The 12,755-nt window shown below is 40.1% G+C and overlaps 1 protein-coding gene across 1 annotated transcript; it reads left to right on the plus strand.

The window, feature by feature from the left end:
- Positions 1-1,954: 1,954 nt before the first annotated feature.
- On the plus strand, positions 1,955-7,456 carry LOC118414072 (retinal homeobox protein Rx1-like). The gene is made up of 3 exons (XM_035817836.1): positions 1,955-2,855; positions 5,734-5,927; positions 6,339-7,456. The coding sequence occupies exons 1-3, from the start codon at positions 2,579-2,581 to the stop codon at positions 6,672-6,674; spliced, it is 807 nt and encodes a 268-aa protein (XP_035673729.1). The 5' UTR covers positions 1,955-2,578; the 3' UTR covers positions 6,675-7,456.
- The last annotated feature ends 5,299 nt before the right edge of the window (positions 7,457-12,755 follow it).

Consider the following 12,755-nt stretch of genomic DNA (forward strand, 5'->3'; position numbering starts at 1 on the left):
CTCTATAGCAGTGACGACTTCATTACAGGCACTCCCCCTGCAAGAAAACAGTGCAGTAAACAACTCGGTCCAAATTGACTGACACCTGCACGTGCTCATACCCACAATTGGTCTGTCAGCAGCCGAGTTGTCATCTTCTATCTGCGGATTCCACTCTTCTGGTAATTGCATTACTAAAAAGATGACCCAAGAATTAAATTGTCTCCAGTGATATGATTCTTCATACCCCGGATGAGACAGTGGATCTCTTGACAACACAGGTGGTGTATTTTTTTAAAGATATTCATACTTTCCTATTCAACTTAGATTTCCTACCAACGATGTTCCTGAAGAATTTGTTATTTGTAAGAAAACACATGTACAGCCAGAGCAAGGTAAGAGACCGCTGTGATGTCTTTTCTTAGATACCACTGATTTGTGTAGAATACCGGGACATAAAAATGGGGCTAGAGTAAGGCGGTGATCAAAATAGTTTCGTTGCTACAATGATCTACATAGTGTGCAGTAGCATCATGCAACTTTATTGGGGTTTTTACTGCGACGTTGCTTATGACTGGGCGTTTGATCGCTAAGTTGAAATATAAGAAAAAGTATTTCATTTACACCTTTTAATAGCATAATGTTTAATATCGTAATGCTTGTAAGGCTCTGTTTTCGTCTAGTATGTGGATACGTTAAGGTTTGTTGTCTTCTACGAGCCAGATCCATGCGTTCACTGTTTCCTATAGTAGTAGCGTGTGACACGGTGTATTTTATCATCTTGTATTTACTGTGTGCAGACTTTAAAAAAAATGTCATAGGACAAAATGTAGATTGGAAAGTGGAAAGTGGCGGAGCTGAGCGTCAACATTGTTCGTTTTTCTTGCTTTGTCGCCATCGCTTCATAGAGACAATCTCAGACATAATTCCACTTCGCAAATGCTCAAAGAACTGCGTAGATCCCTATATGATCGTCTCATCCATACGACTGGATTAGAAACAAGACTTACATTTTCTTTGATTTGTGGGCCGTCACCAGTCATAGATCACGCCTTAGTTTTTAACATAACTATAGTTTTGCTTCAGAAAATACACGGCCGCGGATAGCGATTTCTAATATGGTTACGAAGATACATATTTGACATGTTAATAGAAAAAAAAATCTCATCTTTTTTAGATATCTCTTTTTGTGTAACTTGTAAGAGGCGAAGACCTTGTCAAGTTTTCCTAAAATTTATACAAAAAAGCGCCACGTATACCCTTTCCACATTAGCGCGCCAAATAAGAATGTTGTATTGTAACGTCCATTATAGTTCTATATATTTGCCGTGTCCCACGTCACTGTCAATGCTGTGTGCTACCCCCCTCCCATCCTAGCCCCACCCAGACTGTTCCATCTAACAACTTCAAATGTCAGAGTAACGCGGAATCTATTCTTTTTACAAAGGAGACCAAAAGTAGTTTGGTTACCAGACAATCATGTGTAGTTTGTGACATTTCTTGCGGATTTAGTAAAGGAAATTAAATTCTGCAGAGCGGACGCACTTCTGATATTGCCCAACTCCCGGACGTAACCCCGCTGGATTATGATCGGGGCGGCGGTTTTTGTGCCTGAAGCGCAGGTCCCAGACGTATCAAATCGTAATCACCAGTTGGTTAATTTTCCTGCTTTTCATTTGCTGGGTTGGGTAAAGCGGATAATCCACATATTAGTGTTATGTAAACAACCACCACACTTTGAAACCGATGCCGAAACGCTTGTATTACACACCACGAGGTTAACGTTGGTACGGTTGTTTTCTCAACTTAGACCGAATTCGACTTTTGTTTTCTCGCCTTATCCATTGTTGTTTCTGATCTGGAATACCGTAACTGTTATCAGTTTTACCTATAGTGCTAAACGTACATCTGGTCAACAATACAACAGAAAATTGTCACGTTTTATGCGCTTTAGAAAAGACAACATGGTACAATTTGGCCGCACACCGCCGTTTACACATCCCATGAATCCCAATTATTTTTAATCTCGATGTGTTACAATCGTCGCGGATAACGCATGTATCTACAGAACACAAGAAGAAACGAATATTTTCCAGTTTTGCAAACAAAACAATTAAAACACCTGCCCATGCAGGAGTGCCTTACATGCCATTCCGGTTGGTACAAAGTAGATATGACGTCTTATTATCCCTTACATATAATGAATAATCATAGAGTAACCTATATGTAGATTTAATAAAAGAAAGCCAGTAGATCTGTTTATTTCATTTCATTCCTAACAAAAGCTTCGTTTACTCGACTTCACTGTGTGAGGTAAAGTGTCAAATTATTGCCTCGTTTTCCGCGTCACTGTGCGGTAGAACAGATCCTGTCTCATTTCTTAATTTGCCAAAGAAAGCAGCTTAGTTCGATTATTTACGCTCTTGTATTTACGGCATTCGGCAACTTTTGAAATTCCTCCCCTTTCGAAGGTTAAGCCGTAGTGCTAGCAACCTTCACAAATCGAATTGTCGTCCAGTTTCTCCGTAATTTGTAGCCAATTCTTGCGAGCTTATCGCTTGTTGTTCTACCCACCTATTAGCCACACACAAGCATCAGTATGTCAGAGGTGACCGGCAGCCCGTGCGACCCTGAGACCGCCGGACGCGACAGCGGAGAGGTGAACGAAGTCCTACGGGGGGAGGACTCACCCGTCGCCGAAGAGATGCCCGAAGAGTGCGGTGAGGGCAGCACGGAGAATACTCCCGAGGACGCGCTGGCAAATTTTCGTCATAGATTCTCCATCCGAAGTCTTCTCGGGATAGAAGCTCAGTCGTCAGCTGACATGATGAGAGACGGGACCAGGAACCAACAGGAAGACATGAGGAAGGAAACAGGTATGGGGGTTGCAACACATACAAACCACGCACTTGGCTTTTCGCAGTTGTTTGAAGACCTCAAAAATATATTCAACATACCATTCAAAAATTACTCTCCTCAAAATACTTACTTTTTAAAACCATACTATGTTGTCTGAGATGACAATCCTTCAATCTTTTGGTACACTTGCAACTGAGAAACACAAATCATATAGCATATCGACGAGAACGCACCTAATGGACAATCGAAACGTGCTGTACTTGACCACAGAATACTAGAGTCTCTGTCGCCATAATTCATCGTTAATTAGTGTATTTATCCAAATACACACTGTCATCAAAGAGGGTTTAAACTAACCAAGTGCACGGCTGGTATTTGTTGACATAATTATGCGTTATTTCTTTACAGAGCGATATAGTTGAAGCTATCTTGATTGCATAAAGTCTTAAGATGGTTAATGGAAAAAATATTGGATGTGTTGCGTTGAAGTTCATCTGTGGTTCTCTAAGTGCATCGCTCATTGCATCTTGGCTATTCAGCTTAAAGCGAAACTAAAGCGAAAACAGTAGGAAAACCACGAACGTTAAAAAATCTTTCTGGTATGGTCATTGGAAGGCAAGACGCCAAGCGGCGTACAGTCGGAAAGTACTATATTTTGTAGTAGCCAAAAACGCTTGTTTCGTGAGATATGAGTGATCCCATGACAGTGGCCAGTGTTCTGTCAGATGAGTAGGACTCAGATGCCATGATATTTGACAGGGCATACGCATCAGAGGCGTTTATTCAGCCACAATGTTACTAAAGCTAAAATCTAGACAACGTGGATAATGAATATAATGTGCTTGATACCTTCATATGGAGCTTATAAATTCGAAAAAAGCTCGTCGGGAAAATAAAAAGTAGGTTGTTTCATGATAAATAGTAGGTTGAATCTCCTCTGAATCAAAGTGAAAAGCTCACAGGCATATCATAACTTCTTAATTCGTCTTTATTTACAACTTATCAGTATTGACTATATGAGACACTAATATGTTTCTGCTTATCCTGGAGTTTTCTTTCTTACCAAATTTCATACTTCATCCACAAGGTTGTAAAGTGTTGTTTTAGGCATGCCTGTCCGTCTCAGTGGATTTATGTGAAAGGCCTAGGGTTGAAGTCTGCCATCTCTGATTGCTTTGTTAGTCTCAGTTTTCATTTCATAGATATTTTGAAGGAGAATCTTTTCCTACGAGCGAATACGAAAAAAGAGTAATTTTGATTGATTTCTCTTTCACGAACTGATTCTCAGCGACCTGCAGGGATATGTATGTAATTGTCGCGATCAGCGCAAGGTTTGAAAGGGAAAAGGCAGGGTCGCTCCCAGGCGGAGGATGCAGTAGCGGTTTAATAGAAATGACTGGCGAGTACTAGCCTCCTTCACCGGCGTCTCTAGGGCCTTGGCGAAGGTTTTTTTTGGGGGGGGGGGGGTGATGGGGGTGCTAAGGCCGGTACAAGCCCCCTGGTATATATTCCTCTCCCGGCATTTTTCCTTTCCTTTCCATATTTCCTTTCCCGTCGTATTCCCGGATAAAAATCGCGAATCGACGTCCCTAGAGACGCCGGTGAAGGAGGCTAGGCGAGTACACATATCGGTAGTGCAAAATAGGAAGTCTGTATTTCCTAGGCCTGTGTCTCAGATGCATAGTGAGTGTGTCCCGGATGCTCAGATTGTATCCACAGGACAATAACCATGTGCCAAACCTCACTAGAATATGAAGACCAAACAATGTTGTGTATATATATATATACAACCGTTCAAATATAACAGCACACTTTCTTAACATTTGCACATATTCTGATCAAACTTTCTGTTTGTCATCTGTTTGAGTTTCTATCATAACAGATTTTAATATAAACACTAAGAAAGCACAAAGACTTTTACCCCTTTATGAAATACTGATTTGTTTTCACCTCTTGTGCGTATTCAAAATACAAAGACGGGAAGTAGACCTGATTAAAGAATGCCAAATGCTGAAGGCTATTTCATGCAGACCCTCCCCCGTACATTTCTCCCCGTCTGACAACTTATGAATTCTGTAAGAACTACAGTGAGAAAACGATAGCCGGTATGCTGGGTCTGGATACAGAACGTTATTTCTAGTTGCCTCATATTTGGAGATTTCTGTTTTATCTTGTAGCACTGTATCTTACATATCTGTGTAAAGATGGACTCTCACTGCACTTGGGACACTGGTGCGGCACTGCGGGGTTCGTTCACGGCGGCACTATTTTGTTGTTTTCGCGATGTTTTATGATTTAGATATTGCGTAATACATAAAAGTGTGACTTAGAAGACAACAAAATACACAAAACGGAAGAAAATTTGTTCTTTATCGCTGAAATTCGTTGTTGAGTCATCTACGAACTCCTCAGTGACGCACCGGTGCCCCAAGTGCAGTGAGAGTCCACCTTTAGTGTTCTCACAATGTATACCTGAAAGATCGCTTGTTTCTTCTTATGCATCGGGTAGATTAATTGCTGATTTGGTGCAAGACTACCGTTTTTAGTGCAGAGAATGTAATATGTAGCTTTTGTCAAAGAATGGTATTGTTGCATTGTTTGTTTTCGTAGCCATTCAGTGATATTTGCATGGACATGAATTCCATGTATATAAGAATGTAGAACTATCCTATTCATTCCATTGGGCTCAACTCGATATTGCTTTTATTGTAATTGTACGTATGGTGCGGTATAAAGATGATTTCATGATTAGACCAACTTAAAAGCCGAGTCATAACTTAAAAGTCATTCAAGGAACATGTGTAACTAATATTTTTATTCACATTTTGTTAGCTACATCTTGAGCACTTGCTACCTTCTTATACTTCATGTTTATTTTCTACAATATTTTTCTAGGAAAAGAGATGAGCGAAGACGATAAGAAATCAACCAAACCTGCGACGGGCGAGAAGCCGAAAAGGAACCGGACTTCTTTCTCGACCAGACAGCTGCAAGAGTTAGAGAGAGCCTTCCGTCAGACGCACTACCCTGATATATTCATGCGAGAGGAGCTGGCCATGAGGGTGAACCTGCCGGAGTCACGTGTGCAGGTTAGGATAAACATTGTCATTACGGTTTACCCCAATAATAGAGGAGGTGAAGTTTTATGCACATCATGTTTAAATTCAGCAAGTGAATATCGTCATTTTTTGCACGTTTTTGCAATCGCACATGTCCACATGTTCTAAATGAAGTCGACTATTGGTATTACATGAAAAACTAAAGGTAAATATCACTACTTGTATACAATGGGAGAAACAAAACAGCTAAAGCTAAGCTACCACTAAATCTATTGTTACACTAAATCTATTGCCCTCTCCTCTCATTAAAACTAGTGTATGCGAATTTTCTGACAGCTTTTACTGTTACAACAAATAGACAGGTACATGTATAGCTTCAATTTGCTCCTGTCGGAAACTACTTCCAGGTACCAGCAAAGTTTTGAACACTATTTCCCACAGGTCTGGTTCCAGAACCGCCGAGCAAAATGGCGGAAGCGGGAGAAGCACCTGCACGACATGGGAGACGTGGAATTTCCCGACGGTACCCGGGAACGTCTCCACTACGGACCCTTTTCACGGTTCGACCCCCTCGGGCATTTACCACCCTACCCCCTGCTAGGTCTGTACCCACACCTCTTCCCGGCCCAGGGCAACCCTCTGCTCCTCAACATACCCAAAGCAGTGGGCTACGGAGCACCATTCATGGCCTTCCCAAAAAAACCTGCCGAGAACGTTACTTGCCAGGCGCAGGAAACATCACCGGCTGAGTCAGAAAAGGAAGAAAAAGAGGACTGAATGTGCTAAAAAGATATACTACATTGTATTAGGCTAGCGCCTGAGGCGTCGCCAAAAACAATGAAATTTCTTTATGTGTATATTGTGCTAGATTTCCACATATTTGTGATATCCACTGCTAGATTTTATTTATTTTCTATTGGCTATTAATTATTTGTCTTCGAGCAATTTGGCATCCGACATCAGTTCTTTACATGCTTTAAAATTAAGTGCAACGTGAGATATTTTCTCCGTGTCCTTGGACCGGAGTTCGAAAACAGCTGCAGTCACTTGATGTATACTATAGCTCCTCTAGTCTGTTTGATAAACCATTGGCAGTACAACGTTAAACGTTCATCATAAAGAATTGAATGCTAACGTTTGCTACTGACTTTAGACACTTTTGTATTTATAATTAGGAGGAGAGTAGATCTAGGTTTACCAAATTGTGTAGACAATGTTCCATCGTTCGTAAGTTCGTCAGGGAAGAGAGAACATTGCTATCTCTAACCTTAAGAATTCACGAGTGCTTAGTTCTGATGTCGTGTTGTCAATTATTGCCTCTTGTACGATATTCCACTTAGACGTCGTGTATATTACTATGTCTAAAACATCCACTCCCACCTTTTTTCACACCTGTAGAGAATGGCATGGAGTGTTGGCTGCATCGTACAAATTTGCGACAAAAATCATCAGTCAATACTGTGTTTGGCGTCTAGCTGACATTATTATGACTCTTGAGTAACAAACACGAACGTGTACATTCCTTTATTAAGAAGTGAATAAATGTCTGGTGTGACAAATGTGTGTATATATGATAGAACTGTCTTTATATACCTGGCCAATTCTAACATTGCAACATAAGCCGTAGAAAAGATATTGTGACATACCTTTGAAGATGCTGCGGTTGTAGGGATATACTGTTTACTACAACATATATCAAGAGTGCAAGAAGAAAGGGACTAATAATCTATACGCAGACTTTGTAAATTGCTCAAACACGACTTCAAGTCACCTGCCACTGGGCATTTTTGTGCGTGGTTGGACCGGATTTTCTCGGCGGTGGGCGAATCCTGCTCCGAATGAATTTGTAGTCCTCTCCGATGTTGTAGTGAGAGTCCCCGGGGCCAGGCGCGGCGATACCAGCCGCTGACATCGTTATGTTCGTGTGTGGCTAATAAGCGCGTACAACAAAACACGATATGACCACAAGAATTGGCTCCAATTATATAGAAACTAGACGACAATTTGATTAGTAAATATCCATTGGTGTTGCTAGCATGCTGGCTTAACCCTTGGCACGAAAAATGTTAGAACTTGCCGATCGATTCAATCCAAAAGTAAACCTTCTCCACACTGAAAGCTTTCTTTTACGGAATAATTAATGAAAGCTATAAGGATTGGGAGTAATTATGGAAGAAAACGCACACTATTCATATGTTGACAAATGCTGTTTGTGTACCGTATCGCTGTGTACATTTTACTCGATTACTCAGTAAGTGATCTTTAAGTGTAATAATTACACGTTGTATCAAAGAGAAGTGTGGTGTGATTGGTTCGCGGAAAGACCGAAAATACTAATTGAACAAATCTTAGACCAATTTGTTGTTGGAATGACATGAAAGAATACTGGATAGAAACTAATTTTCTACATTGATTTGATGCATCAAATCGCTTACCATAGTAAAGCAACTGGTTATAAACATCTATTGACTTCTCACTTCAGACGATATTTTCCCTGTGATATCAATCTCATTGCTTGTGGAAAACATTGATGTTGTAAACTACTTTGTCTGTGGATGATAATGGCCAGTCCTTGAATGTTTTTCTTTAAGTATGCTTAAAAATATATGGCGGAAGGCACAATGATATCGATACTTTCAGCTAAATTCTACTGCGCAGAGGAAGAGTGAAATTGTGAATTTGTGAAAAAGAAGAGAACATTTGTTCAAACCAAAACGGTTTGTTACAGCGTAGGAAGGATAAGGTGATAATGGAGTTTTGTTGGTATTAAAAGTAAACCAACAGATTAAGCGCCTTTGTTTGATTAAATTAGCATATGGATCAAACTTTGAGAGGGATGGTATAAATAACGTATTCTCATCTTACATGCAACATGGAGTAACGTGGAATATACTCGTAGACTAGAGTGCTGTTAGAATAGAGGTATGGTTTGTTCTGCCTTGTGAAAACTGACTATTTTAGTCAAAATATCAGGCAAACATGTTCCATGAGTCCATACATACAACACACAGGCACACCTGCACGCACGCACGCGAACGCGCGCGCGCGCACACACACACACACACACACACACACACACACACACACACACACACACACACACACACACACACACACACACACACACACACACACACACACACACACACACACACACACACACACACACAAACCTATCACAGAAATATAAACACCGAATCACTATACTGACTTTACCCACCTTGTCGATATCAGTTTCAAAGTGTGGTGGTTGTTTACATAACACTAATATGTGGATTATCCGCTTTACCCAACCCAGCAAATGAAAAGCAGGAAAATTAACCAACTGGTGATTACGATTTGATACGTCTGGGACCTGCGCTTCAGGCACAAGAACCGCCGCCCCGATCATAATCCAGCGGGGTTACGTCCGGGAGTTGGGCAATATCAGAAGTGCGTCCGCTCTGCAGAATTTAATTTCCTTTACTACTAGTAAATCCGCAAGAAATATCACAGACTACACATGATTGTCTAGTAACAAATTTATCGCCTTTAAAGAAAGAAGAAAATACATATAACCACACTTGTGACATTTTGAAAACCATAATTGTGAAATTTCTAAAGCGATTAAACCGAAAAACGTCACAAAATGTCACAAAAGCCAAAGATGCAGTTTCGATTATCTCATCAAGCGTTGATAGGGGTAGGAGCTGCCCCGGTTAATCACTGAAAGCTAAAAAAAATTCATCAGAGTCAACAATCGTTTTGTACAGTTTGAAGACTTATCTTATCAATATCTAAGTTAAACTCCTAAAACATCCAAGAACGAATTTGAAAACCTAAAGGGAACACAAATAACCTCTCTTCTATTCTTTTTTTTTTATATATAATTACTTTTTCAAATACATAAGTACGCAAGTAGAAGTTAATCGATGAGAATCAGTACACTGCACCACTTGTTCTCATGGAAAATTACGTGACTTGTCCAGGGAACGCTCCTGGCTGAAATTAAGAAACGCTTTTGCAGATTTGGTAGCTGTGAACGACGTTATTCCGACAGTTAGGAATGTCGGTGACTGAACCTATCAAAAGCTGTGACAGATAAACCAGACATTAACTTAAGAAGCTTTTCCCGATCTGTTGACCTGTTGCAGGATTGAATTTGAAGAAAAAAAGGCGTGTCGGCAACGCACCTTAATGTAACTCCGCTATAATCCTGTATAGAAAAACCTGTATAGCAGTGGACTGTGGGGTGTTTGGGTATTGAAATCACGGCACCCATTCTGATTGTTTGAATCTTGCAAATTCGGGCCTATGAAGGCTTGCCTCTGTACTGTACATTGTGTTTTTATACAATATGTTATAATTCATGATTACGTAACAGCGATATAGACACAGATATCATATATAAAGAGTGTTCTAGCTTACCAAAAATCCGCTTTCATCAGATGAAAGCTACTTGCAATTGTAATATGCCAGTCACATCGATATCAGTCAAAATATAACGTTAGGCTAAGAAGAATATCAAAAAGGCTTTTCTTTCTCATCCGGGGCATCACCATATCGTGACGTGTGACGCACGGGAGACAATTTACTCCGTGTGTCATCTTTAAGGTAATGCAATTATGGTGAATATTGGACGTCTAGCTACTTGCAATCTCTTTCACTGAGAGACCAATTGAGTAACGGACCACGTGGAAGTATCTATCGATTGATATCTGAGTTGTTTACGTTTTTTTATTCTTCAGTTCACATTGTCATCTTAAAAAAACAATACATGGTATCGCAGTAGGAATAATTTTGGAGAGAGTGGGTGGATTAAAAAGAGGACAGAAAAACTGTACTGCACAATTACAATGTAATAAAAACCATGACAACAATATCATTGAAGAGGTTCATCAGTCACGTATGCATACAGTTACAACAATTTTCTTCAATCAATCAATGAATGTTTTGTCTACCAGCACGTCTTCGTCATGGGACACGAAACAACAACAATATCATCAAGAAAGTTTACGTATACAGGAAGAAATAAAGATTGGGGAAGCATTTTTGATCTCTTGACATGATAGAACTGCAACATTTCAACATACCTTCAACGATCTTTGAGGTCACGTTTCTTACACGTGGAGAAATTGCTATGCATAAATTAATGACATGATGCACTTCTACGCTATCTCTGGGAGATAAGTCCTGTTTATATGGTAAAACATACCAACCAAACTCAAAGAGTCATTTCGGTGCTCCGGATCAATGAGTAATATATAAACAACATATAGAATATTTCCATAATATCAACCTTTACGTACAATATAGACCACAAATTTTTACAAATATTACCCCTGTGATTCAACAAAACGTCTGCTTTATACCTGCGGTTATGTCAGGCTAGCCACGGAATGAGATTGGCAATATTTACCCACACACTAAGTTTATATATCACAGTGCCATCCTACCTACACATGGTGGAAGATATAAAGCAAGCTTTAGTTAAGGGACCATGTTCCGTTTGTTTACACCGTCCGATTAGCGTGGTTGACCAAGAGTAAAAATGGATAGGCTGTACTTGGTCATTGGACTAATTTGGAGTAAGCTCTATTATCCATCAGAGACTACAGCTGTTTAAATGTAAAGTGAACACGTATGTATCAAAGAACATGCGCACCTTCCGTTTATGTTCTAGCAGATGGTGAGTTAGTTGTAGAACACGGGGGGGGGGGCGGTTCTTGCGTGCATGTAGAAGGAAAAGTGAAAAAGTGAGATGGTTTTTCCAGTCACCTGCACATTTCATGTCTTCAGCATTCACATCTTTCACCGTAATCTGCGGTGCTCTTTCCTTTAGGCAGAACACTGCAGTACATAACCAGCTCGCAAGAAGCGCGCCCGAGCTGGAAAAAGACATGTACAGCTGTGCATTATTGGTGAGCATGTTCAATCACCAGTTCTTGCTTTGATTAATACTGGAGATACGCTGCTGTCTTTCCCTTGCTTCCTTGCTTTCCAAAAAGGTGAATAAAAATCTACGACGGATGAAGTGCCACAAAACCAGACAAATCGTTAAAGCCAATCAACAGAACACTGGTATTATTTTACAAGTACCTTGAGAATGCAATCTGTAATCTCCATCCTGCAGAACAAAAACATTAAATCTAATTGGTTTGCACTCAATAGAAAATCAGCCAAAGAAATTTTGCAGACCAATCAAACTTAGATTGGCAGCATGAAAGTGTATCAATCAGAAAATAATTCCATGCTACCTTGCTCTCTGTTCAATTAATTTATTTTGCAGTACGTTAGCTTGCAGGAATGCTTCAGATGCTGAGTGGAATTAATGATTATCATGTATGAGACTATTAGTCCACCCCTGTCTACTAGTATCACACGGCTGCCTCCTAATTTTCACCAATCATTTGGCAATAAAGGCTTAACGACGGGCAGTATTTCAAAGAAAGCAAAAAGAATGCGTGTGTAGTCAATACAGATAACATGACGGGAACGAATTCGTCTTTGATACTAGCTCGCGGTTCTTACATATACTATGAATCACACGTAGCGGCACACATGGGAGATCATGGGACTCTCTCTCTCTTTGACTAGCTTTGACCAATGGCGACAAAATTAAATCTGGTTGCTACAAAGAAGGTGGTGTCCTTCGTGCTTATACTATAATTGTGAAACTTTTTTTTTACATCGACAGATCCAGAACATCACTATGTTCATACCCTTGCATCGGGCGTGTACTACCAATCCATTTAGTATGAACGACTTGGTCGGTATACTTAGTGACTTAGTAGTGAGTGCAGTGAGTGTTAGAGTATTTCTCGTTCGAAATGCCTCTGAAAAAGAGTATTTACTTCAGGGTTTGGAAAAATAAATTTT

The sequence above is a fragment of the Branchiostoma floridae genome, chromosome 4, assembly GCF_000003815.2.
Source record: "Branchiostoma floridae strain S238N-H82 chromosome 4, Bfl_VNyyK, whole genome shotgun sequence".
Lineage (NCBI taxonomy): Eukaryota > Metazoa > Chordata > Leptocardii > Amphioxiformes > Branchiostomatidae > Branchiostoma > Branchiostoma floridae.

Coding starts and splice junctions, on each gene's coding strand:
- LOC118414072 (XM_035817836.1), top strand. CDS start 2,579: ATGTCAGAGGTGACCGGCAGCCCGTGCGACCCTGAGACCGCCGGACGC. Junction 2,856..5,733: donor AGACATGAGGAAGGAAACAG/GTATGGGGGTTG, acceptor ATATTTTTCTAG/GAAAAGAGATGAGCGAAGAC. Junction 5,928..6,338: donor TGCCGGAGTCACGTGTGCAG/GTTAGGATAAAC, acceptor TATTTCCCACAG/GTCTGGTTCCAGAACCGCCG.